The sequence below is a fragment of the Bos taurus genome, chromosome 2, assembly GCF_002263795.3.
Source record: "Bos taurus isolate L1 Dominette 01449 registration number 42190680 breed Hereford chromosome 2, ARS-UCD2.0, whole genome shotgun sequence".
Classification (NCBI taxonomy): Eukaryota; Metazoa; Chordata; class Mammalia; order Artiodactyla; family Bovidae; genus Bos; species Bos taurus.
The window spans coordinates 127,419,132-127,446,648 of record NC_037329.1 but is presented as its reverse complement, the minus strand read 5'-3'; the positions used below and the strand labels follow the sequence as shown (position 1 = coordinate 127,446,648).

General features: G+C 49.3%; 1 protein-coding gene across 1 annotated transcript in view; it reads left to right on the top strand.

Annotated features, from left to right (window-relative positions):
• Nucleotides 1–1,439: 1,439 nt before the first annotated feature.
• Nucleotides 1,440–27,517, top strand: part of MAN1C1 (mannosidase alpha class 1C member 1) — a 152,559-nt gene continuing 126,481 nt past the window's right edge. The window contains exon 1 of the mRNA XM_002685706.6: nt 1,440–3,099. Coding sequence (XP_002685752.1) covers nt 2,560–3,099 — 540 coding nt within the window. The 5' untranslated portion in view covers nt 1,440–2,559. The remainder of the gene's footprint in view (nt 3,100–27,517) is intronic.

Here is a 27,517-nt window from a genome sequence, read left to right as displayed (position 1 = left end):
TACGAGGTGAGAGCCCGCCTGGGCCGCCTCTGTTGGAAAGGCCTCCCTGCAGTATTTTCTGTCTCATCAACGCTGCATTTCATTTTAAATTGCAGCTGAAAGCGGATATTTTCCCTCTTGCCTATTACACCTCTTAATTTGTCTCTCCCTCTGCTGTTATTTGTCTCTATAAAGTGTTTTGCATGAAAGACCCACACAGCATAGTGTTTCTTTGCCTTGAGTTAGGTTTAATAGGAGGAGAAGAAGGGAGGAAAGGGAGAGGGCCTTGGGGTGGAGACCCCTGTGTCTCTACGTCTGGTAGTGTGTACACGTGTGTGTTTCTTGGACCTGTTGTGTAAGTATCATGTGGGTATGTGTGTACGTGTCACTATTTATACTAATACGTAAATTAGTACATGTATAATATGCATATACATCTACATGCGCTTTGGTAAATCAGTTCTACCTAAATTAAGCGTAAGTTTGTGTGCATGTACACACCCACGTGTAATCTCCGAGTGCATCTGCATCTAGGCGTAGAAGCACACACGTGCACATAAACACACGCAGGCCTCTGGGTACGCGTGTCACATGATGTGTGTGGTCTTCTACGCACACGACCAAGGTTCTTTCTCCTTCCTTGCCCTACACTCCGCTGCGGTTAGCGTCTCTCCCTGCCCCACCCAGGGGCCCCGGCCTGGTTTCGGGCCATAGGAAAAGGAAGGCAGAGTTGTGGTCTGCCGGTGCGGGGGCGCGGGGGAGGGGGGCGTCCGGTGGAAACCCTGCCTGAACTCAGCCCAACCGTGGCCACAGCTCCCTGGCCGGGGGCTTCAGCCAGCCCTTCCTCACAGCCGGCCACAGCAGCACCTCCACGGCTCCCGCGGAAGCTCTGGGACCCCCGGGCAAGCTCCCGGCTCCCTGCCAATTCTGGACTGGCACTGAGGGGGTGAGTGAGGTTACCGAACGGCCGCCAGGGTCCTAGCAGACTGGCTGGGTCCCCTGCCCGCTCCAGGGGACCAGCAACCTGAGCCGCGCGGGTGGGGGCAAGAAGCGGGGCGGAGGTGGGGGGTGTCTCGGTCGCTCACAGTCCGGCGAATGCTGGGCACTAACCAATGGGGGACCGCAGCCCAACGGGGATCCCTGCGAGGCAGCCAATGACCTCGCGCCGCTCTCCACCCCCCGCCCTCGCCAACCCCGCGCAGCTGGACCATTGGTGCTGGTGGGCTGGGGGGGGGGCGTGTGCGCGGCGGCGCCGGCCCTTGGAGGAAGGGGGCGTGGCTTGGAGTCCCGGGCCCTCTCCTGGACTCGGGCTTAGGCCCCTGCACACTCCCCACCCCGGGTCGCCAGGCCAACTGGCCCGGCTGCGGCGCCGTGGCGGCGGTGGACGGCGAGGCGCGCGCAGTGGGCGTGGCCCGAGGGCGTGGCCCGGCGGGAGGCGGGGCCGCGGGCGCTGCCTCCGTGAAAGCCCGAGCTGCGGCGGCGGGGGCGTCCGGACGGTGTGTGCGCGCGTGTTGGGGCGCAGGCTCGGCAGCGGCGGCGGCTCAGTCTGCGGCGGCGGCAGCGGCCCGTCTGGAGCGGCCGCGGCGAGGAAGCCAGCTGCAGCGGGGGAGGCGCAGCCGGGACTACGCGCTCAGCGGAGCCGGCGGGCACCGAGAACAGGTGATCCCAGCGGGAACCCGGAGCCCTACGGAGAGTTGGAGGGGCGGGAGCCCGCACTCCCCCCCCACCCACCCCATCCCCAGCGCAGCTGCAGCCGCCCCCGCCGCGGCTGGTCGCGAACGGCACTACGCCCCGGACCCGGCTCAGGCATCCCTCCGCTCCCGGGAGCCCCCCCAGGCCCCTGCCTCGCCTGGCTCAGAAGTGCCTGACCACCACCACCCCCAGCTCCCCGGCGCCCGCCCCGCGGCGGAGCAAAGTTGTGGACGTGTCCCGATAGCCAAAGCCCCCAGCGCTGTCGCGACCCGGCCGCTCCAGCGCTCTCTCGGAGCGCCACTGACAGCCCGGCCGCGTCGCCCCCCCGCCCCCGGGAGTCGACCCCTTCGGGAAACTGCTTCTGAGGCTCAAACTTTGGGCCGGGGTGGTTGGGGGTTGCTGAGGGCGGCTCAGCTCGGGGACGAGGCCTGCGGGCGCCCCTCCTCGTGGACAAGCCTGGGCGCCTCGGACGGCATGTGACGGGCTCCGGCGGCGGCCGCAGCGCGGGAAGGGGCGCGGGCCCCGCGGACTCCGGCCGCGGCGAGGAGGGGCGGCGCGGCGGCCGGAGGGAAGGCTGCGGTGCGCGGTCGACCCTCGCGGGCCCGGGCCCCGAGCCTTCCTGCCTCGCTCGCCCGGGCCCCGCCGAGGCCGCCGCCGCCGCCGCCGCCGCAGCTCCCCCTGTCCCGGCGCGGGAGGACTCTCTCCAAACTCCCTGAACTCCGGGAACAAGCCCCCCGAAAGGGCGAAACTCTCAGGGACCCCCACCCCGGGCGGCGCGCCCTCGACGACCTCCGCTCGCCGAGCCCAGCTGCTGACAAGTGCCTGGACTCCGAAGACCTCAGGAGCTCGGCCGGAGCTGAGCGTGCCCCAGGCCCGTGCCCGGTCAAGATGCTCGTGAGGAAAGTGCCCGGCTTCGTCCCGGCTTCCCCGTGGGGGCTGCGGCTGCCGCAGAAGTTCGTCTTCCTCCTCTTCCTCTCCGGCCTGGTCACCCTGTGCTTCGGGGCCCTGTTCCTGCTGCCCAACTCCTCTCGCCTCAAGCGCCTCTTCCTGGCCCCTCGGACCCAGCAGCCCGGCCTGGAGGCGGTGGCCCAAGTCGCCAGCCACCCGCGGGCCCGCGGACAGGAGTCGCCTCCCAACCCGGCCCCCGCGGCTCCAGCCCCGGGCAAGGATGACCCCGGCAGCCAAGCCAGTTCTCGGCGCAGAAAAGGGTGGCTGCGCCGCACGCACCCCACTGGACCCCGGGAGGAGGCCACGGCGGCCCGGGGCGGCGGCGCCACGGCCCTCAGACCCCAGGAGGGGAGCGTTCCCTCTGGCTTTGACTTCAAGGCATTCCGGAGCCGCCTCCGCCACCCGGTCCTGGGGACTAGGACCGACAGGAGTAAGGAGCCCCAGAGCCTAGTTCATACCCAGCGGGAGAAAATCAAGGAGGTAAGGACTCTCCTCCTCCTTCCACAGAATATTTTAAAAGACGGCTCTTGTGCTTCCATCCATCCTCCCTCACCCCCAGTCACTCCCCGGCTCCCTGACCTGCTCGAGGCCCTCCTCCCAAACTTCCCACCTTCACTCCTTCCTGCACACTTTTCCAGTGCTGGGTTCAGTTAACCATCCACATTCCTGATAGATGGTAGCTAAAGCCCTAGACCAACTTTCCCTCACCCCCAGCTTCTGGTCTTTTCAGTCTAGTCCTGAGCCCAGGTGGGCCCTGCTCCCTCCCTTTTGGAGATGCTAATAGGATTTCTGTGGAGTGCTGCATGCATGCATGCATGCTCAGTCGCTTCAGGCGTCAACACTTTGAGACCTCATGGACTGTAGCCCACCAGGCCCCTCTGTCCAGGGCCGCCTCGAGGCAAGAATACGGGAGTAGGGTTCATTAATGGGCACCCTTTCTGTTCCAAGGGGCCAAGGGCCATGTTCTTTCTCACTGTGAGTCCTTAAGTCATGACATCTCCTAAATCCCTTTAGGATCTGCTACCTAGAAATCCAGAATTTGGGGGATACTTGATGTTCTGCAAGTATTTTGTAATCTAGCCAGCAACCCACAAGCCAGAAGATGTCCTACATTCTTACTGTTTCTATTGAGCTTTGGAACAATTGTGCATAATTGCATGTGATACAAGGAGCAGTGATCAATAAGGTAGTGGTAATGATACAGAAGTTCTGAGGTTATTGGCTTAATGAAGCAGGTCTTGGACTGGTTTCCTGTAGGGATTGTACCAGAGAGGGGTTAGATGGATCACTTTGAGTCTGAATCTGAGTCCTAGTTTAACACACCAAAAGCAAATGCAGCCTCACCATGGCTTGGAGACAGTTGCCAAGCCGCCACTGATAACTAAATGTTCTGCTCAACCACTGTTAGAGCTGCCTGCTGTTGGAGCCGCCTGTGAGGATTTTGCCCAGCACTGCGGAGGGGGCTGCAGTGACACCCGTGGACCACGAGGGGGCTGTGGGCAAGCAGTGGGCCAGGGTCTCCTCCCTAGAATCGAGAAGATCTTCCTCAGTCCCCGTGGACCCAGAAGGAAAGGACTGCTTCTCTCTGGACCTCTTGGTTTGCTGCAGAGCAGTCAGCAAGTCTGCTGTGATTTCCAGGGAGAGCAGGCAGCAAGGGTCAGGACCTGTCCTGCCAAGATCTGCTCAGAGCCAGCTGAGAGCTGAGCTTCCCTCCTCCCCTTGTCCAGTCCACCCTCTCTCCCAGCACCCACCTCTCCCCTAGTTCTCTCTGCTGTTGTAACTCAGCTTTCTATGCTAAGCCCTGTGGAGACTCTATCTTACTGAATAACTGGCAATCGCTGGACATTTTGTGATGTCAGGATCGGAAATCACAAAGAGGAGTCCTTGTTTCTTGTGTGCAAGTGTGCGCTGTCAGTTTCCAAATCCTTACGGAAATCCCAAAGGTTAACTGAAGCTTAGAACTTGCAGTAGCTAAGAAAGGGGCATCATTTCTCCCCCATTGGTTAAGAAGCTGTGTTGTTGAATACTCACCTGAACCACTCCAGCTCCCTTTCCTGAAACTGCCTCTGAGCACATTAACCCTTTCACACCTCCTCGGAAGGCAGTGACTCCCAGTGAAATCACATATAAAGTGCATGCATGCAGTTTTTCATGGGGTGTGGAGCTGCCATTAGATTTTCCAAAAGATCCCCCAAAGGATTAGGAATTAACTACTGTCCTCTTTGGAAGCAGTTCGTTCTGCATTTGCATCTAAGACTGTGACCCATTTCTGAAAGCCTGTGGTTGGGAGCCGTGGTAGGAAGAGTGGGCTGGTCAGTGGGGAACCAAGTTCTGCCCCTCTATACCAAGAGAACCTCCCTTGAGGGCAGAGGCTGTGGGCAGTGACTTGCTGCAGTGGCTGGAGATGGTGGGAGGTGTAGAGATTCTGCTTTGCAGTGAGTATAAAGTAACACAATGGGTGGAGGTCTGTGTCAGTTGCCAGGTGTCTGGATCTTTCCGTCTGGCGTCTCTGTACACCCCTGGTAGTAGGTAGAAGCCTGCTTGTCTGTACCTTTGGTTGTTCAGTGAACCCGCTCTTACAGTTTTGAAGACCGTAAGCTCCTCAGAATGGAGGGGACAGGACTGCTATATATGCTATTATGTTTTGAAGCCTGTTGTCTTTTCACATGTCTTGAGTTTGGACCCCTCCCTTTCCCACCTCCCCAAATAACCACCCCCCCAAAAAATGTGGGCAGTGTCTGGTTTAGCTGTTAACACAGAGTTAACTTCCCTGGTGTCCCACCTGATGAGGAATGCGTTTGACTATTGCTGGAGGATGTCTTTATTTCCTTCTCATTTAAATTTCTATCTGTGCCAAGCCCAGGGGTAGATCATTTTAGAAAGGTGCCTGTTTTCGGAAAAGGGACTGCTGCTTTCCTCTCTGGCTTGCTTATTTCCAGACATGGATTGATTAGACCCCAGGAGCAGAGGGGGAGCTAGCATCAGATAAGAAGGGCTCTGTTCTTATAAGATGAGGTTTTTAAAGCAAAAGTAAGCATCAGGAGCGATTCAGAGAGGGTGATAAATGAGAGTGAATGACGACTGGACACTCAGGCTCTAGATCAACGAAGTATACTTATGAACATTCTGGTGTGAGAGATGGACGTGGACACAAGGTCTCTGCTGATAAGATGAGTTGAGGCTGCCTGTTCTAGTTGTTCACACATCAGGAAACCATCTGTCACTGGAACCAACGATTTCTCCTCACTTGTAATTTTGGAACCTTGGAGGAGGCAGTGTGGTGAAAAGGGGAACCCAGAGAACATAGATTCAAGTGTCCGCTCAATCATCAGCTGTCTGACTTTGGACAAGCCACTTCCTCTCCTTCCTGGACCTTGTTTTTCCTCCTGTAAAGTGGAATGAGAGAGAGGGAAAGAGACTGGTTACGTAAACGCTTGCTTCCAGACCCGGCCCCTAAGTAGACTGCCAGTCTGGCCACGGGCTCCTTAGCAGTTGGGCTTTTCCCAGCCCTGTTTTCAGCATGTCTCAGTTCCTTGAAGTTAGGGACAGTGTTGTGCCTTGTTGATGATGGTCATGTGTTCACTGTTGTGTCCCTAGCACCACATAGCTAAGTATTTCTGTTACACGTGTTGAACTTCAGAGATGGGACTGAACAGTGACAGAGCCTCATCTTGGGCTCATCTTGGAGAGTAAAGGGGTCGGTAAGAATGAGAAACGGCTTACTGACTGCCTTCCCTTACAGATCTGATGATAATGTAGGAAATTATTGTTATAATTATGTTAGGGTCATAGGTAGGCTGCTATTGAAGTTCAATAGACCTTTCTCACATATGACAAGAATTGATGCTTTTGAACTTTGGTGTTGAAGAAGACTCTTGAGAGTCCCTTGGACTGCAAGGAAATCCAACCAGTCCCTCCTAAAGGAAATCAGTCCTGAATATTCATTGGAAGGACTGATGCTGAAGCTCTAATACTTTAGCCTCCTGATGCAAAGAGCTGACTCTCATGCTGGGAAAGATTGAAGGCAGGAGGAGAAGAGGACGACAGAGGATGAGATGGTTGGATGGCATCACCAACTCAATGGACATGAGTTTGAGTAGGCTCCAGGAGTTGGTGATGGACAGGGAAGCCTGGCGTGCTGCAGTCCATGGGGTCGCAAAGAGTCAGACACGACTGAGCGACTGGACTGAACTGAACACATGACAAGGGTTGGGAGTGAATAGCTTGCCAGGCTTACATCCCGATGAAAGGTTTCAGACAGTGTTGGGTCCTACTAATGATGGCTGGTTGCTAATCTAAAGAACCTCAATTGTCTCTTCCGGTGAAGGGGGCTTTTGTTAGAGGGAATTGGTCAGTGAGAGTGGGGCACCCATATAAAGAATGTGCTCTTCTGCACCACTGTATGTGACAGTCTTCTTGGGTGTCCTGCCTGGGTTCAGGCCCTAGCCAAGCCATCAACCCTGACCTCAGGTGAAAATTTCTGTTTGTCATTGGGCCTCAGTTTTCACAGTAAAATGAAGGGATTGGCGTTTAGGGAAGTCTTCTCTCCCATCTGTTCCCACTTGCTTTATTTATGGATCTGCCCAAGCACCTAGGATAGGATCTGACACTTCACTGGAGCCCAGATACTTGAATGAGTGGCTGCAGTAAAGATCTTTAACTAACAGTTAAGATTGCTGGTGGCAGAAGCCAGGTCTTCTTCCTGAGGGTACCTGGAATTCCAGGAGTTGCAGAGCAGAGACCACAGCAAGGTTTGGGGGCTCAGCAGCTCTGTGACCCAAGAAGCCTTTTAGAAGTTGCAGTAATTTTCCAAGCGCAACTTGAGGGGACTGGGGAGGGGGCAGTCATGAGTAAAATCTTTCATGCCTGGATAGCAGGCATCTGGAAGATGCCCGAGTTACCTTGGAGTCCTGAGACTTGGCAGAGAGTGCCCCAGCTCTTGCCTTCCATGCCTGCTGTCTTAAGCCTCCAGGACATTGCTGGTTATGATGTGTGACTATGTCCAGATAAGTCATCTTGGCAGATGATCTTTGCTCCCCACTAATGGGCTGGTTTGTTAGTCACATGTGGTTTCTCTGTATATCTGATTTATCACTGCTAGTCTCAGGGACAGGTAGGAAAATTAAAGGGCTTTGTGTTCTTCGTAGCATGTGAATCTGAGCCTGTGAGATGTTCAGGATAATTAATATTAGGAACATCTTCAGATTTAAATAGCTTTCCTTCGAAGAGCTCTATTTGAGTTGAAAATCCACCAAAGATTTTTACCCCCTTGTCCTTCAGTTTCTCTCCTGATGTATTTTCTGCTCTATGGTACATTTAATATAGACAAGAAGACTGGCCGATAAGAACTGGACAGGTCCCTTGGGAGACCCTCACATTGTATGCCCAGTCACACACTTCATCCTTTTTAAGTGCTGCTTAGAACTAAGAGGACTGCACGTAGAGCAAAGCTTAGACCTTGTCCCCACCGGGTCTACGACTTAACAACCGCAGGTTGGGTGAGTCTCTCCTTTCGTCGTGAGCTGCACCATTATTCTGGGGACTTGGTGCAGGCGTTCCGGAAGCAGTCATTCCTCAGGCCTCTCACCTTTAACTCTGTCCTTAGTGTTAGGTTTAGAAACACGTAGTGCAATGACTTTTAAAAGTCAGCTGCTTATTTCACACTGTTGTTAGCAGGGGGGGCAAGAATATAGATTCCCTGCAGTTTTCAGAGTGACTGATTTACATCCGAGCTCAAGAAATGCCTTTTCTCTAGCTCTCCCCGAAGACTGATCCATTACTCTACCAAAAATAAATATTGTGATATATATCACGCATAGTTTGCTCAAAGGGACTTACATCTTTTCTCTTATTGAAAAAAATAAATCAGGCTCACAGATTGGAAAGCCCCATGCAGGGAAGCTATTTGGTAATCTAGGTGGGCAACCGGCCTATGGGTACTGCCTCTGGCGTGCGGAAGGCGATTGCCTCTGCACCCTAAGTCGGATCTGCACCAAGAGAGGTGGCGAGGGCTTCAGGAAATTCTCTCCCTGCCTTGCTTTCATTGGCCAAGTCAGGAAAGCTTTCACAAGAGCATGATGGACAGGATTCGAGAGAGAGTGGTGGGCACTTGTTATGTTAACTTTAAAAGATGTGCCATACATGGAGCAGGCTTCCGTGATAGCTCAGCTGGTAAAGAATCTGCCTACAATGCAGGAGACCCCGGTTTGATTTCTGGATCGGGCAGATCCCCTGGAGAAGGGATAGGCTACCCACTCCAGTTTTCTGGCCTGGAGAATTCCATGGACTGTATTGTCCATGGGGTCGCAAAGAGTCAGACACGACTGAGTGACTTTCACATACATGGAGCAGGAATGAGTGTCCTGAACTAAGAATGATTATTATTCTAGTTCTGTACAACTGCAGCCCCAAAAAGACCAGGCTCATTGAAACAATAAGCTCTGGTTCTTCATTTTCCACTGTCTCAGCACCAAGGCCTTATGAACCAGTGCTTGCATACTCTGGGGAAAAAAACAGATTTTTTTTTTAAGCTCTGAATTCTCAAGGCACATGATGGTAAGGAAAAGAAACTGGAGATTCCTTAAGAAGTTCTGAGGACCCAAGGATCCAAGTCCCCCTTCCCTCCTTCACCCCCACTCAGCTCTGGTGGCTGGTTAATAGCCAAGGCAGTATGGTTTTGGTTCTCTTAAACGCAGGGTGTGGCTGAGATAGCTGGAAGTCAGGCCTACCTTTTGGTTTCTCCATCCCCAAAGAAAACCGAAACCATGGAGACCACAGCTATAGGCTGTGGCCCAGTGTGATGGCCCAGCTGTACATGTTTCTTCCCTTGAGAAGGCTGTTTTCTAAGATCTGGGTTGAGGTCTCCCCACACTTGACAGGCAGGTGGTCAGAAGAGCCCTTATTCACAAGAGAGTCTGGATATGTCTCTTAACTCTGAATTTTCATTAATTAAAAGCTGAGGCTAGGGCGGTTGTCCATCTGTTTTAGTGCAGTATTGCAGTGGTACAGAAGAAGGGCATACTGATTAGTGTCCTTAACTGATAAGCAATAATTATGCTTTTCCCTGGCATGCTCTGGGAGTCAGCTGCTCTGTAGATGAAACTTCTAGGTAAATAGCTTTCACTGAATAACAACCATTTTCAGTGGCTGATAGATTTTTCTCCCCTCATTTCACCTCTCCTGTGACTTGGGGGTCACCATAAAATCCACTGTGCAATACATCACATCCCATTAAGCCCTGATGAATCATTTAGGTAAGACTGTTGGTCTCTCACTACCTTATTTTTTTTTTACAACAACCCTGTGAAGGAGGTGGTGGTGGTGGTTGTTTAGTTGCTAAGTCATGTCTGACTCTTTGCAGTCTCATGGACTGAAGCACACCAGGCTCTTCTGTCCTCTACTATCTCCTGGAGTTTGCTAAAATTCATGTCCATTGAGTCAGTGATGCTATATAACCGTCTTATCCTCTGCCGTCCCATTTTCTTTTTGCCTTCAATCTTTCCCAGAATCAGGGTCTTTTCCAATGAGTCAGTTCTTCACATCAGGTGGCCAAAGTTTTGGCACTTCAGCAACAGTCCTTCCAAAGAATCAGGGTTGATTTCCTCTAGGATGGACTGGTTGGATCTCCTTGCAGTCCAAGGGACTCTCAAGAGTCTTCTCTAACACCACAGTTCAAAAGCATCAACTCTTGAGTGCTCAGCCTTCTTTATGGCCCAACTCCCACATCCATACATGACTACTGAAAAAACCATAGCTTTGCCTCTACAGACCTTTGTTGGCAAAGTGATGTCTCTACTTTTTAATATGCTGTCTAGGTTTGTCATAGCTTTCCTTCCAAGGAGCAAGCATTTTTCACTTTCATGGCTGCAGTCACTGTCTGCAGTGATTTTGGCCAAGGAAACTAGTTATTTATTTAAGTGTAACTTACATATAGGCAAATGCACGGATCTTAAATATACAGTTTGCTAAATTTTAACAACTGCAGAAAACCGTGTAAACCACACCCCTAGGAAGATATAGAACATTTCCATCACCCAGACAGTCCCATCTGCTCCTTCTCAATCAGTCCCCCATCATCCATACCCAAACACTGTTTTGATTTGTCGCCAGAGATTAGTCTCACCTGTTCTAGAACTTCAACTAAATGGAGTAGTACAATACATGCCGTTCTTTGCAAAACTTTATTTCACCGAGGCTAATGCTTCTGAAACTCATTCATGTTGTGTGTAGCAGTATTTCGTTTCTTTTTGCTGAGATGTATTTCACTGTATGAATATCCCACGATTTGTTTATTCCTTCACATGTGGTTGGACCTTTGGTTGTTTCCAGTGTTTGGCTGTTATGAATAAAGCTGTTACGAACATTTTACGCACAAGTCTTTATGTAGGTATATTTTCATTTCTTTTGTGTCAACATCTAGGAATATAATTGCTGGCTCACAGAGTAAATGTTTGTTTAACTTTGTAGGGAAGTGGAAACACTTTTCCCAAATAGTTAGACCGTTATGTACTCCCACCAGCAGTGTGTGAGAGTTCTGCATCGTCGCCTGCACTTGCTACTGTCCACCTTTTTGGTTTAGCCATTCTATTTGATGTATAGTACTGAGCGCCGAAGAATTGATGCTTTTGAACTGTGGTGTTGGAGAAGACTCTTGAGAGTCCCTTGGACTGCAAGGAGATCCAACCAGTCCATTCTAAAGGAGATCAGTCCTGGGTGTTCATTGGAAGGACTGATGCTGAAGCTGAAACTCCAGTACTTTGGCCACCTCACGCGAAGAGTTGACTCATTGGAAAAGACCCTGATGCTGGGAAGGATTGGGGGCAGGAGGAAAAGGGGACGATGGAGGATGAGATGGCTGGATGGCATCACCAACTTGATGGACATGAGTTTGGGTAGACTCCGGGAGTTGGTGATGGACAGGGAGGCCTGGCGTGCTGCGATTCATGGTCAGAAAGAGTCAGACATGACTGAGCAACTGAACTGAACTGAATATTAAGTTGAAGTTTTAATTTTCGTTTTCCTGTTAGCCATTGTTATTGAATATCTTTTCATATGTTTATCTGCCATTTCTTTATCTTCCTTTTAAGGGTATGTTCGGATCTTTTGCCCCACCCCCCCTTAAAATTTTTTTTTAAATTTGTACCATTTATCATCTTCTTATTGAATTCTAGAAATCCTTTGCATAATCTGGATATATGTCATTTCTCAGACGTATATATGCATGGGCTTCCCAGGTGGCTCAGCAGTAAAGAATCCACCTGCCAATGCAGGAGATGTAAGTTTGATACCTGGGTCAGGAAGATACCCTGGAAAAGGAAATAGCAACCCACTCCAGTATTTTTGCCTGGGAAATCCCATGGACAGAGGAGCCTGGTGGGCTACAGTCCATGAGTTTGCAAAAGAATCAGACGTGACCAAGTGGCTAAGCAATAACACATATTCCTATATTCATACTCTATGATTTATTTTTTAATTTTCTTAATGTGTCATTCAGAGAGCAGAAGTTTTAAATTTTGATGAAATCTGGTGTATCAATGTTTTCTTTTATGGTGGTACTCTTGTGTGGATTAAAAATTTTATTTTCTTTACCCCAAAGGTCATGAAGATAGTCTCCTTTTAATTCTAGCAGCTTGGTCATTTTAGTTTTTACATTTGGGTTTTTCCTATACTTCAAATTAACTTTTATATATGGTTGAGGTTCTTTATTTCCATTTAAATGTCTAGTTGTTTAGTGCCATTTGTTGAAAAAGCTTTCTTTTCCCCTTGAAATTGCTTTGATACCTTGTTAGATTAATTTATCATATGTATATGGTTCTGTTTCTGTACTCTTCTGTTCTATTGATTTGTCTTTATGCCAGTTTATACTATCTCTTTTTGAGTGTGATTGGCTTTAAGCAAACCATCTTGCTGTTTGTTTCCTGGAATTTTTTTGGCTTTTTTTTTTCAAGTTTTTTTTTTTTTTTTTTAATTGAAGTATAGTTGATTTACAGTGCTGCATTAATTTCAGTTGTACAGCAAAGTGATTCAGTTTTTTATATATCTTCGTTTTCAGTTTCTTTTCGATTACAGATTGTTATATTGAGTATAGTTCCCTGGACTATAGAGCAGGTCCTTGTTGTCAGTTCACACTATACTGATGCTGGAGCTCTATAGTAAGTCTTAAAAACAGGTAGTGTGATTTCTCCATCTTTGAACTCTTTTTTTTAATGGCTTCAGTTACTATAAGTCCTTTACATTTCTGAAGTACATTTGAGAATAAGTACACCCGTTTCTATGAAAAATCATGCTGGGATTTTTATTGGATTTGCCTTGAACCTATACATCAAATTCCTCTGAACATTTTTTTTAAGTGTAGGTCTACTGTTGACTGATTCTTACAGCTTTTGTTTTCTAAAAATGCCTCTATTTGCTCTCCTCTTAAAAGAATATATTTGTTGGATATAAAATTTTAAGTTGATCCCCTCCACGCCGACCACCCTTTTTCTTTGTATGAACCAACCATTGTCTTGTAACTTGTGTTGCTTCTGATGAAAGATCAGAGTATATTCCCCTGTGTATAATGTCTTTCTCTTCCTTTGGATGCTGTTAAGATTTTCTCTTTAAGTCATCTGACGATGTACCTAAATGTGGATGTAATTGTTTATCCTTCTTGGGGTTTGTTGAGCTTCTTGTGTCTATGGGTTGATATTTTTATCAAGTTAGGAAAAAATTTGGCCCTTAGGTCTTTAATATTTTTCCTACCCCAATATACCTCCTTTTGTTTTAGAACTTAACTTACATATAAGTTAAATAGTTTGATATTTTCCTAGAAGTCACTGAATCTATGCTCATTTTCTTTTCAATCTTTACCTCTGCACTTTGGTATGGATACTTTATGTTAACCCATCTTCAATTTCATTGAAATTTTCTTCTGTAGTGTCCAATCTGTTGTTAAGCCCACCCAGTGAATTTTTAATTTTCAGATTTTTTTTTAACCTCTCAGTTCAGTTCAGTTGCTCAGTCGTGTCCGACTCTTTGCGACTTCATAGACTGCAGCATGCCAGGCCTCCCTGTCCATCACCAATTCCTGGAGTTTACTCTAATTCAACTCCAGTGAGTTGGTGATACCATCCAACCATCTCATCCTCTGTTGTCCCCTTCTCTTCCCGCCTTCAATCTTTCCCAGCATCAGAGTCTTTTCCAGTGAGTCAGCTCTTCACATCAGGTGGCCAAAGTATTAGAGTTTCAGCTTCAACATCAGTCCTTTCAGTGAACACTCAGGACTGATCTCCTTTAGGATGGACTGGTTGGATCTCCTTGCAGTCCAAGGGACTCTCCAACACCACAGTTCAAAAGCATCAATTCTTTGGCACTCAGCTTTCTTTATAGTCCAACTCTCAAATCCATACACGACTACTGGAAAAACCATAGCCTTGACTAGACGGACGTTTGTTGACAAAGTAATGTCTCTGCTTTTTAATATGCTGTCTAGGTTGGTCATAGCTTTTCTTCCAAGAAGCAAGCGTCTTTTAATTTCATGGCTGCAGTCACCATCTGCAGTGACTTTGGAGCCCCCCAAAACAAAATCTGCCACTGTTTCCACTGTTTCCCCATCTATTTGCCATGAAGTGATGGGACCGGATGCCATGATCTTAATTTCTGAATGTTGAGCTTTAAGCCAACTTTTTCACTCTCTTCTTTCACTTTCATCAAGAGGCTTTTTACTTCCTCTTCACTTTCTGCCATAAGGGTGGTGTCATATGCATATCTGAGGTTATTGGTATTTCTCCCAGCAATTTTGATTCCAGCTTGTGCTTCTTCCAGCCCAGCGTTTCTCATGATGTACTCTGCATATAAGCAGGATGACAATATACAGCCTTGACCTACTCCTTTTCCTATTTGGAACCAGTCTGTTGTTCCATGTCCAGTTCTAACTATTGCTTCCTGACCTGCATACAGATTTCTCAGGAGGCAGGTCAGGTGGTCTGGTGTTTCCATCCTCTTGAAGAATTTTCCACAGTTTGTTGTGATTTTAACCTCTAGAATTTCCATTTGGACCTTTTTCATTGTTTTGAGCTCTCCAGTGTTTCACACGTGTTCACTCATTGTTTTCATCTTGTCCTTTAAATCCTAAGGCACATCTATAATAGCTTTTCAAAAAGTCTTCTTTGTCATTATTGGGTCTATCCTTGTTGACTGTTTTCTCTCTTGGTTATGGGTCACGTTTTCCTACATCTTCATGTGACTACTGATTGGTAAACATTTTCTGCCAAACACTGTGAATGTACTCTTTTGAGATTCTAGATTCATCTTTTTGTGTTAGTTTTTTTTTTTTTTTAATCTGCTTTTAAGTAGTTTTTATCCCCTTTTCCTGTTAGGCTGACAGCTGTTACATCTCTGGGCTGTCAAGATGCCTGCTTCTGGCCAGTTTATTCTCTACTCTTCCTATTTTGCTATTTTCTAATCTATAGATGGGTAGGAAACATTCAATCTATCTTGTTAGCATTATATATAAAGTACAAATAAATAGACCTTGAGTAGGTCTCAGAAGACTCCTGAATGAAGTATATAAACTTGACATATTTTGGTACAGCTTAGATATTTAAAGATTCTTATTTACTTTTGGTAGTTGGTATGAGATGCATGAAATATAATTTTGTGTTGAAATTATATCCTGAATAAATAGAGTAGTTCTCAAAGGGGTGTCTAATTTCTGGTTGATGTCATCTGAAATTATTTGTGCATTTTTTGCTCATCTGCTTTGAAGTGTTAGAAGAAATACTTGTTGCTATCTGTGACATTCTAGCAGTCTCTATTAGTGTGACTTTCCTCTCAGAATTTTTTAATCTGTCAAATATTTTCTCTAGCCTCTCGACCTTAACTCTAATGATGACATTTTAGAAACTTGGTTTGTAAATCCCCACATAAAAAAAGCTATTCGTATAGGCCAAATTGCTGATTATTGATCAGAAGGAAGCTAAATATACATGGCTGAAGGATTTTTACGTGGCTGTGGGTCTGATCTCTTATCTCCCCTCAATCAGCAAAGTTCAGTAGAAAATAAATGTAGTGTATTATTGCAAAGGCTATCTTTAATTTCATTCGTCTCATTTGGGGTCGGGGCGGGGGAGTGTTGAATTAAAGTTACAGGTCTCTTATTTAAGATCTCTTTCCTCCACTTTCATTCCTGGAATGAGCTTTTCAGAGGTTAAAGCTAAACTTTGCCAAGTAAATGCCGATCTCCTGGAAAGACATTGGCACCTTTTTTTTTTTTCTGTACTTGTGTTCTTGACCTAAATCAGCAAAACTTCCTCTTTTCCAGCTCTCCCAGAAGCCATTCTCCGTCTGTCACATACTTTACAGAGCTCTGGAGTAGTCTTGGTTTTTAATGATAAGAATCAGTGGGGAAAGAAGACTTAAATTTCTTGCTTTCAGAACTGGACCTTTTAGAGAGCAACCTATAAATATAATCAATTTTCCTGCTTTAGACTATAAGGAAACCTTTTATAGAGAAAGGTTCATGTTTTGACAGAGAAATAGCAGCTCAGTCTAGAGGCTTCTTTAGCAGTTTCAGAGGCAGGTCTTTTGGGGTGTATACTTTCACAGAAGGCAGAGACTTCACACCGATGCAGTCTCAGAGGTGGTCTGGTGTAATAGCGGCCCTGTAATCATGGTAGGAGCTCTGATTATCAATCCTTGAGTAATAAGAATGGTACCAGAGTGGCATCGGTCCAGATGGGGTTGAGGGAGACAAACAGCCTTAGCCTTTCCTGTGATTAGGCGCTGGATTAGATTAAAGCGTAATCAGATTCTCTGTGATCTGAGTAAAGTGCTCTCAAATTTGGCACCGTGGGAGCAGTTTGTCAGCCCTGGAATTTGAAGTTTTCTTGCATGTCAGAGAAGAGGCTTCTGACTCTGCTCCCTGTACCATCCATTGTCTTTAACTGCTCCCCGGAGGAGTTTCCAGGGGGCCTGCTTTAACTGCTCCCCGGAGGAGTTTCCAGGGGGTAGAGGCTGGACCGAGCTGATACCTAACCTCATGGACAGATGAGATCAAAGATTCCTTGTGTGTGTGATATTCTTAGTAGAGCCCTTGCATCCCATTAAGAGTTTAGCTTATCCCCACAGCAGCCTTGTGGCATACATGGCAGGGCGATAATCCCTTTTTATAACTCAGGGAATGAACACCCTGCAAAGGCTGTAAGTGACCAACTCCAGGCCCTGCCAGTTTAAATGGTGATGCACTGACTCAGACCTCCTCTCCTGTCTCTGGTTAACATTCTTTCTATTACGTTATCTGAAGGATCAAGGTTGATCATTTAGAGGAAGAGTTTTCACTTTGGGGTGAAATAAAGTAGAAATTGTCATAGTCTTGGTTGACATTGAACAGAACGGTTCTGACAAATCCTTAGAACAGGGATTCTAACCTTGATTGCAGTCTGGAACTCCCCAGGGGTCTCTTAGTAAATACTGATACCCAAGTGCCTACCCTAGAGGTTCTGGTTTAATTGGTCCAGAATACAGCACAAGCACTGGGATTTTTAAACATTCCCAGATGGTTTTAATGTATAGCTATGCTTCAGGACTCATTTCGCCTAAGCTGTATCTCCTTTCTGACTATATTTCCCTTTTACCCACTTATGGAAGAGGTTGGAAATTTTCTATATTTATTAAGACCATGATCGGGTCAGATGTGCTGGAGAAAAGACTCAATTAAAACTGAGGTTTCCAGTGTTAAGAGCATAAACTATTAACATCAAGAGAAGCCATAAATTTATTTAAAGAAAAAGATCTTGGAAACAGAAATTGTTATACACACCACAGGCTATATGAGCTAAAGAAAATTAGAGATGAATCTCTGGCTTTAAGGAATTTCATTGTGTAATGGTGTTGTGTGTCGGAATCATTTCCCACTGTATACAGATGCATGGAAGAAAGGAAACCTAGGTTAACTGCATAAATACTTGCCTGTCCCACATAAATCTTTTTGGGGGGAAGCAGGCAGAACATAAATATCTGGAATGAAAATATTTGCTTGTCCAGAAGTTGGTTTCTCACCCCCACCACTGTGACTGCCTCTGCCCCTTTCCAGTTAGGAGAGCAGTCTTTTGTTGCTGCTTGGGCCCTAAAATCAAATCACAGATGCTCAGGAAAAAGATACTGAAGTAAAAGAGCTGAACCCGGTCCCAGGTGTTCAGGCTCAGGGCAGGAGTGCTGCAATTTCATATCATCCCTGCCTTGCCAGGTGTTGGATGTGACTGAATCTGAGAATTGCTGTCCTGGGTTGATCAGATCACATCTACCCAGGCCCCCTCCGCGTGGAAGCCGCAGGAGGTGATAATACGCCAGAGATGAGTGTGAGCCTCCTTCCCACAGCTTAGTGACAGGCCCCCCGAGAGCTCTGTTTCCATGTAAGAAACCTTTGAATTTTCAACCTGTGCCAAGTTGCGATCTTTCGTCAATCTGCCCCAACTATTTCTAGCAAATTCTTTGGCTGACGTGGCACATAGAACAAAGTCCTATTAATGCCAAACTTATTTCATTCCAGCTTCAAGCGGTGGACATTTAGCGTAGGAGCATTAATGGAGAGGCAGACTTCAGAGAAGAAATTTCCTTCTGCTGTTAAATCTTATATTAAACCGTGCTTACTCAGAGGCCTCTGGCTGCGGGAAGCAGTGACGAGGGTGGAACTTGGCAGATGGCTGTAGCTGTGGCTTCCTGGAGGCCTGTGCGGAGAGACGATTGTTTATATATTGGTTTTCATTTATGTATTGGTCTTATTTTCATCTTCCTGAGGTGCCCAGATGCTACGGTGATAGATTGGTTGGAAACGACTCATTTGTCAGGGTTCTGTGGGGGACGCAGGTTTCCTTCTCGTGTGCAGTGGAATCTAAAATGTTTAATTAGATGCCGAGGCATTTCTGCGTGGGTCCCCCTCTGCCACCCCCCACCCCCACCCCAGGTGGATGCCATTCCGCAGTTTGGAGAGGATCTGGGCTTTTCTGGGCCTGACCTCCTCTCCTTTCATTTTCTCTTGATGCAGCCCTCATTGCTTCCTTCTCTGAGCTGCTGTTTTTTTCTCTCCCTGTCGTTCTTGTTCTAGAAACCGCCTTCATGTGACTGCTAGAATTTGCAGAGCTGATTCGTGTTGGAAACCTAGTTGTCAAACAGGTCCAAACCAGACCTTATGAAATAACGTAGTTGAGCTGATACGCAGTGAGAGGAATATTAACTACCTGCCGCTTATCTGTTTTATTCCAGCTCAACTTTTCCAGAAAACTTACCTTGTTCTTACCACCTGCCAGGCAGTGCCCTAGATGCTGAGGATGCAAACGTGAGGCTTCACATCCAGGCAGACATGTGTGCACACAACTGTGACACCATGGAGCCCCAGTCACGGGGTGAAAAAGGCTTGGGGGTCGCAGCAGCTTTGATGTGAGCTTAGGGGAAAGGTCGGTGTTTCAAGCAAACATGGAGAATGAACACCAGGTGGGGTGGACTTGTCAGATAGCAAGAGGCTCCATGTGCTGGACCTAGGGGTGTGACACAGGTGTGGATGTGGGAGGTGAAGTTTGGAGTGACCAAGGTTCCTACCCTGGGTGTGTATGCTAAGTCGCTTCAATCGTTTCCAACCCTTTGCAACCTTATAGGCTGTAGCCCACCAGGATCCTCTGTCCATGGGATTCTTCAGACAAGAATACTGAAGTCTGTTGCCATTTCCTTCTGCAGGGGAATCTTTGAGATCGAACCTGTGTCTCCAACATCTCCTGCATTTCAGGCCGATTCTTTACTGCTGAGCCACTGGGGAGCCCCTTCTACCTGGGGGTAGATAAGAACATCAAGAAGTGGGGACAGTGAGAAATCCTGGGAGGGGGAGATGAGTTGAATTCTAGACATGATTAAACAAAAATTCCAGACACCTGTGAATTCTAGGTGGTTGGAAATATGGGTTTAGGACTGGTTGGGGGCAATGGCACAGGAGATGCGCATTCAGAAGGATGTCCTGCTGGGGGCTCAAGGCTGGAGTGTGAAGCCACTTGAGGAAAACCTGGACCAAGAGGCGCAGGGGTCAGAGCCTTCAGGAACCTAAGCATTCCAGAGAAAGAACAGAGATTTGGGAAGCAGACAGAGGCAGGTGGCCGAGAGACCAGGGGAACCCTGTCCAGCCTCCTTTTTCCTTCCTCTGACTGGTTCTGCCACACTTGGGGGCCTCCTGAGCCCCATGCACAGCTCTCAGTCTCACGCAGGCTTGCAGTCCAGCACCTTGTCCTGAGCTGCCTGCCCTTTGTCTCATCTCTTCCTCAACCACCTCTCAGCTTCAGAGCACTGTCTTTACCAGCCACAGACCCCACGACTTTCCTTCCCTGCTGGCATCAAGAATCAGAGCATCCGTTTCTTCCCTTTGTTTTCTGATTGTGTATCTGGACCTCTGCTCTGAAGAGCTGGTGCTCTGAGCCGTCTGCTCTTTGATTTTCAACTAAGAAATGAAGAGCCAACCTGAACCTGGGGTATGGCTCTTCCCTGGCCTGAGGCTGGAGGAGCTCAGCCTTGTAGCAGAACAGGGGGAGCCCTTCTTTCCCCTGCTTTCTGGAAGTCGGGTGTGTATGTCCTCCGGCCTGACCACGCACTAAAGATTGGCAGGCCAGCTCCATTCCTCTTCAGTGAAAAGAGGAGGCCATGTGTTGGGGGAGAAGGCAGGGTTCAGTCTTCGCTGCTGTTGAGGAAAGGGAGACTTTGCGCAGTGGTAATGGTGGGTTTTGTCTTTTCCCCGTGACCACAAGCAGTGACCGGATAGATCCCGCCACACTCAGCTTCTGGCCATCATCTCTGCTCTGGTGGGGCATGTTCTCTTGAAACCATGCCCCTGACCACTGAAGGGAGGATCATGTGGCCAAGTCCCTGCGATCCTGCCATCTAAGGTGTGTTTAGGGGGCATTCGCACCCTGGCCGCCCTTCCAGATTGCCTCCCTGATATCTGAGCTCCACCAGTGCTGCGTAAGCCACCCTGGGTCCTGGCCTCAGCTTGGGATGGAAAACGGGCTGGACTGAACACCTGGAAGACATCCTGGAAGCTCTGGTTCAAAGCGGTCCCTGTGTGGTGGCAGCCTGGTAGTCCTGGCTCTTGCCGTCTTGCCCCGATGCTTCCTGTAGTGGTTTGCGCATCTTATAGTCTGAATATTTAGGTCTGTTCTTCCCCCCGGGTAACACGTGCTGCGTGCCCAGAGCTGGTTTATCATCCTTGTTGTCGCAGGACTGAAACGTGTGTGGTGTCTTTCTCCCCCGGGGTCACAGTGTTTTCAGCAGCAGCCTGTGTTGAGCTGTTCAGCTTCCGCAGAGGGCGCTGAAAGCTGAAATGCATTCCCGTTCCTTCGTCCATGCCTGCCCTCCTAGGGTGTATTTATGTCCCCAGCGGCCCTGTAGCAGCCCCACCAGCTTAGCTGGGAAGTGTCTGACGCTTGCAGTGTTGCCTCCTGAGCCAGCACCCCCTCCTCCAGTCTTGGAGTGCCAGAGACCCCAAGGTCTCACCTTAGCAAGGCTGCAGAAGCTGCTGGGGGAGGCACCAAGGAAGTGCATAGACTGCCCTGTGAGATGGTGACTTTTAAAAAATAATTGCAGGTAAAATACACATAACGTTTATCATTTTAACAGTTTTAAAGTGGACCATTCTGTAGCATTAAGTACACTCCCAGTGTTGTGTGGTCATCACCACTGTCCCGCTCCAGAACTTCCTCATCCCTCCAGATGGGAACCCCATACCCCAACTCCCACCTCAGCCCCTGGCAACCACCAGTCTGCTTTCTGTCTCTACACGGTTTTCTATTCTGGACCTTTTACACAAAGGGAATCATGCAATACGTGACCTTTATGATGTTTGCAGGGTTCTTCCATGTTGCAGCACACGTCAGCTTTATTTCTTTTTACGTCTGCATAATATTCCTTTGTATGGATATACTGCATTTTGTTTATCCATTCACTTGTTGATGGACATTTGGGGTGCTTTACTTTGGGCCATTATTATGAATAATGCTGCTTTGAACATTCATGTACTTGTTATTGGGTGGACACGTGTTTCAGTCCTTTTGGGGACATACGTAAGAGGTTGCTCTTATGTGTATATGGTCATTCTGTGTTTACCTTGTTGCAGAATGCAAGCTTTCCACAGCAGGAAACTGGAAATGTTTGTGTTCTGATCAGCAGTGTGAGGGGAGGCAGTGACTTTTGGAGCCAAGTGTGCCAGCCCCTCTGGCATAAACCAGAGTGGTTCTCTGGGGTGTGCCTCAGTGGAGGGTGGACCAGTGGCGTCGGGAGTGGATAGGGCGGGCTGCAGGGCCTGGGGAACTTGGAGTTCACAAGTGCAAGTGGGCAGGCCGGGGCCTAGCCCTCAGGGGTGGTTGAGCTGCTCCAGTTTGGTGGGAGTGTGTGATGGGGAGTGTGTGGTGGGAGTGTGTGTTGGGGGGTATGTGATGGGAGCGTGTGTGGTGGGGAGCGTGTGTGGTAGGGAGCGTGTAATGGGGAGTGTGTGGTAGGGAGTGTGTGCAGTGGGGAGTGTGCGATGGGGAGCATGTGATGGGAGCGTGTGTGTGGTGGGTAGCGTGTGACAGGGAGTGTGTGTGGTGGGAGTGTGCACGGTAGGGAATGTATGATGGGGAGTATGTGATGGGAGTGTGTGACGGGGAGTGTGCCATGGGGAGTGTGTGGTGGGTGTGCGCGGTGGGGAGTGTGCGATGGGGAGTGTGCAATGGGGAGTGTGTGGTGGGGGTGTGTGTGATGAGAGTGTGTGATGAGAGTGTGTGGTGGGGAGTGTGCGATGGGGAGTGTGTGGTGGGGGGTATGTGTGGTGGAGGGGTGTTTGATGGGGAGTGTGCGATGAGAGTGTGTGATGAGAGTGTGTGGTGGGGAGTGTGCCATGGGGAGTGTGTGGTGGGAGTATGGTGGAGGGGTGTGTGGTGGGGTGTGTGCGATGTGGAGTGTGTGTGATGTGGAGTGTGTGTGATGGGAGTGTGTGTGATGTGGAGTGTGTGTGATGGGAGTGTGTGTGGTGGGAGTGTGTGTGGTGGGGGTGTAGTGGGAGGTGTATGTGATGGGCGTGTGTGGCGGGGCAGTGGAAGGGCCACGTGGTCAGGAGGGCTGATGCAGGTGGTGTCTGGGCCCTGAGCCTGGGATGCTGGCAGGTGGTGGCCCCCAGGGAGACAGGTTGCCCTGAGGCAGGCCCAGCCCAGCTCCCAGATAAGGCTGATGGGAGGAGGAGGGGGAGCGGTGATGGGAAGGGGGTGCTTCACTGGGCTTCAGAGTGGAGGTGTTGGCTCTTACCCCAAAGCAGAGTGCTCTCTGAGACAGAGGTGAAGTTCTGAATCAAGTGTGTCAGGGGAATCCAAGGTCTTCAAAACTGTTCTTGAAAACCTCTCATTGCCAGGACCTAGGCCCTTGGAAGCTCAAAAGCCAAAATTGAGCTTCTTTTGTTTACTTTCCAGTGGTGGCTTTTCTTTCCTGGAAGCAGTGGAGGCCAAGGTCTAGTCTGAGTGGGAAGGGTAATGGGAAGAATAAAGAGATTAGGGGAGGGGTGGCAGGTGGGTAGAATTGAATATTTGAGGCCCTCTGGCGGCTGTGCTGATGGGCTCAGGACTTAGGGTACTTAGCACTTAGGTGGGGGCAGGGGGGCCAGAAAGGCTGACGTCAGAGGCTCTGGGACTGGGCAGGTGCTTCAGGGCTGTCCCAGCTCCCGAAGAGACCCAGGGTCAGGCCACCATAAATCCACAGCAGCCCCAAAGGGTGCAGACAGAGTTGAGGTGGCCCCTTCGCCACACGCATGCCCTGGGAGCCCAGCCCATCTGGCTAGAGGCCCCCTTCAGGGTACATGGGCCAAGCCAGTGCCACCTTATAAACAGTGTCCTAGTTTGGCAGCATTGCGGTTTAATAGTGATGCTTCTGTGTCTGCCGCCTCCTTGAAGCACCTGGTAATCAGAAAGCGTATTCCCAGTTTACAGATTGAAGCTGAGAAAAAGAATGGCTTTCGAATTTCCGTGATTAGGAAGAGCCAGAACTAGGACACACACCTGGGACTTCTGGCTCTGGATTCAGCGCTCTTTTTAGTTTGTTTTCCTTCTGGGGGAATCTATCTGATATTGGTGCTGATCTTTTCCTGCACTCTCTTTGTTAGAACAGATGATAGTCTTGGGGTCGTGAGATGCTGGGGAAGGATCAGGATCATGTCTGATTCGCATGCAGGGAGCTTGCTCTGTCTCTGGGCTCTGGTCAAGTAGGTGGATCTTCTTTCCCTGACTCTGCTGAGACCATCCCGGCCCCCCCACAGCTATCTAAACCCCTTTCTGGGCAGCAGTGTTCTAAAGAGCCAGCCCACACCTAAAGTCTGCTTTTTTGAGATTTTTGGGTCAAGCCTCAATTCTGTCGAGGCAGAGTTTTGCATCTCTGGCTGCAACCTCGGCTTTCAGCAAATGCTAAACTCTACTTGAGGGCAACATTCAATTATGAAAATCTATTTCTCTTGCCACATTCAAAAAGTCTCCTAATGTGCCTTTGTGCACTCACAAATTTAGTGACACATCACTAAATGTGTATATGGTTGCCATGGAAATGTCTCTCTTCTGACATGGCATTCCAAGAGCAAAGAGAAGGGAAGTTTTCTTTGTAAAGAGAAGCAGAGCAGAACTTGGCTAATTGTCATCACACGAATCCCCAAACTGTCATTCTTCCCTGACTACCTGTCTCCTGCTTCCTGTCAACGATATAATGGTGGAAGCCAGATCAGCTGCTGTGTTTCCTGAGGAATTTCACGAGCACTGTTCGTAACCTGCATGCCAGGCACGTACCGGGAAGGACCCCAGGACTCTTGATTTGAGTTTTCATCTAGCTCGGAAAGGGTACCTTCCGGACTGTCTAGCACTCGCCGCTCGTAAGCACTTAATTCGCATAAGAACCCTTGGCACCAATTTCTGTGCAGCACGTGCAGGCTGAGCAGGTCTCCTGAAGACACTGTGTGTTTTGCACCAGAGACTCTGAGCTTCAGCTTTTGTCATTGTGACCAATGCACCGTGTGACGGCACACAGAGCGTGCTAATACTTAGTACTAAAAGTGAAAAGGAAAGTGTTAGTGGCTCCGTCAAGTCTGACTCTGCGACCCCACGGACTGTAGCCCGCCAGGCTCCTCAGACTGTGGGGCTTCTCCAGGGAAGAATACTGGAGTGGGTTGTCATTCCCTTCTCCAGGAGATCTTCCTGACCCAGGGATGGAACCTGGGTCTCCTGCACTGCAGGCAGATTCTTTACCATCTGAGCCACCAGGGAAGTCCAATGTTTAATACTTAGGCACCTTTTCAATGTCAGAAATCCCAGTAATTTCCTAGTAGTGATGTGAATCCACAGAGCGTGGGGAGAGGTGGAGAAGTACCCAGGGACCTAGGTCTGTCTGGTGCCTTCCTGTCTGTGGCTCACCCTGGCCCTGTTTTCACCTCTCTTCCTGTAGACTTTCTTGACTGAGCCTCTCAATGGGCAAAGAATTCCTTGTATTTCTGGACTTTACCGGCAGCTGAGGGGATCCTTGGTCCATACTGGCTGACCCTTTGACTGCACTTGCTTTCCCAGTCTTGGGGCTGGGGAGCCATTCTTAATGGTTCTGAAGTTCAAGCTGATGGGTCTTCTTGCTGTTAGAGTTTCCCCATGCTGAGCTCTGAGATGGGAACCTCCGCCTCTTGTCCTGAACGCCAGCCCAAGAACCTAGCTCTCCTTTCGATTCTCAGCTGCTCCCTATTTCTCTGTGGGCCCCCTTGTCCTGTGAGGCTCTGCTGCCATTTCCCAGGTAAGAGATGTTTTCAGGGTTTCAGAGGCCATCTGCCCACACATGTGTTTCTCTTTCTGGCATCCAGCGTGGTTTCTGGGCTGGAAGGTCCTAGAGTGCTGGCCTCCCTGCCCCACGGGGACCTCGGGGTTCCTGGGGTTCTGAGAGCCTGCCTGCTGCACTTCTCCAGCTGACCTGCCTCTGATGGAAGGAGCTGGCTTCTGTCCAGCATAACAGGGTGAACCAAGAAGTTGAGTATATTTCAGCCTTGTTACTTCTGATGTTGAAGATGCCAGGGTGCTCCATCTCGCCCGTAACTGTGCTGGCTCCCAAGAAGACCTTCAGTCACCAGCCAGGCTGAGGTGCCAAAGTGAGGGGATAGAACCTCTGCTTCTGAGTCAAAAAGCAGAGGGTATAAATGCTGGCAGCCCCACGAACACGGGCGTGCGCCCCCAGTGCAGCTGGGCTCCTGTGCGTCTCTGCCTTACCCTGAACAGAGGCAGCTCTCCTCTGCCGCAAGACAGAGTGTCCTGCATGCCTTTGTAAATCAGGTCCTCAGCATCGTTTCTTCCCAACATTTATTTCTCCTGCCCTCAAGGGATGGATGGATGAGGAGGCATCTGGTTCATTGCTGAGCTGTGACCTTGGTGAGTACGTTTGACCCAGAGCTGAAGGATCTAATGAGGAACTCCGTAGGAGTCTGGAGCCTTTTGTTCCCAAATCAGTGCCTGGTGCTCGCCATGCCGAGGCTCTAAGAAACCCGTCAGCCTCGGCGACAACCACAGCTCCAGGCTGCTTCCGTGTAGCTGCTTCTGAGCTGGTTCTGAGCTAGTCTGGGGGCAGTACTAGAGTTCCTGAGAGAGACCAGGTCAGACATTTTTCTCTTGACTCTGTGGCCTAACCACCTCTCTCCTCGAGCAAAGGACAGGGCCTTCTACCCACAGGATACTCTCTTCAGCACAACACAGAACTCATCTCTGACATTTCACATCCTGAGTTCTCTTTCTGCCATTTTAGACTCTGATAAATCTACCACACTTGGATGTATAAATGGCTGTTAGGAGAGCTGGTTGCCCCGTTTTCCTCTTGGCCTGTGCACGTAAATATCAATTTAGTCCTTACAGAAGAGAAATAAAGAAGGCTTGGTTGCCTCCCTAATCCACACACCCTGTAATTCTCACCCAGACAACCTGGCTCTCCTGTTTCAAATCAGTATTATGGCAAAGGCTAAAGGCAGGCTGTATTGCTCTTAGCTGGGTTTATTTTTAAAGTTATTTTCTTCACTTGTCCATTGAGTAAATAAGAACCCCTCAAAGGAGAACTGGAGGAGCTTGGCTTGGGAGAAAGGGAGGAAATGATCACAGCAGGAGTCGGGGAGGGAAGCTTGGTTCTGGAGAGATCCCACCTGCTGAACACTTGACAGGCGTCCACCGACTAAGAGCAAACATTCTAGAAATCAGTGGACGCCAAGAACCGGGGCTAGCCACCACTGGGTTCTGAAGTGTTGGTTAGAAACCCGATCCCATCCTTTCTCCTGTCCCAGAGGGGGACCTGCAGGCCTACCCTTGCCGAGGTTCCTTTTGTAATCAGGCCCAGCTGGTCGGAAAGACAAACGGGCCAGCTTGAGAGGCAAGAGGGTTCTTGGTTCTTCCAGGCCTGGACCCTGAGGTCGCTTGGCTGTTCAGCTGTGCTTTAATCCTCTGTCCCAGCTCACTGCCTTGTTTGGAGGCCGGGAGGGTTGCTCTTGGCTGCCCGTTGCCCGGCAAGTAGCAGAAGTGGACAGACCTCTGTCCCCATTCTGCCCTTGGCATTTGTGAGCCACCTCCTGGCAGGTGGGAAGGACACCCACACTCAGCTCTGCAGCCAAGACTCCTCAGGGCAGGCAGTGTCCGTCTCTTCTGTGTCTGGGGCTGTGACCCAGGGCGAAAGAAGCTCCGTTTCTTCAAGGCAGATGCTCTCTGCAGGGAGAGACTAACGCGTGCCCTTCTGCCTCTTGTCGCTGAGCAGGCCTCACAGAATTAACCCACTTGTCCTTTAACCGCAGACGGTCCTCTGGCCTGTTAGCAAGTGAGTGAGTGAATAGTAGTCGCTCCGCTGCGTCCAGCTCTGGCCTGCTAGAGGGCATTCT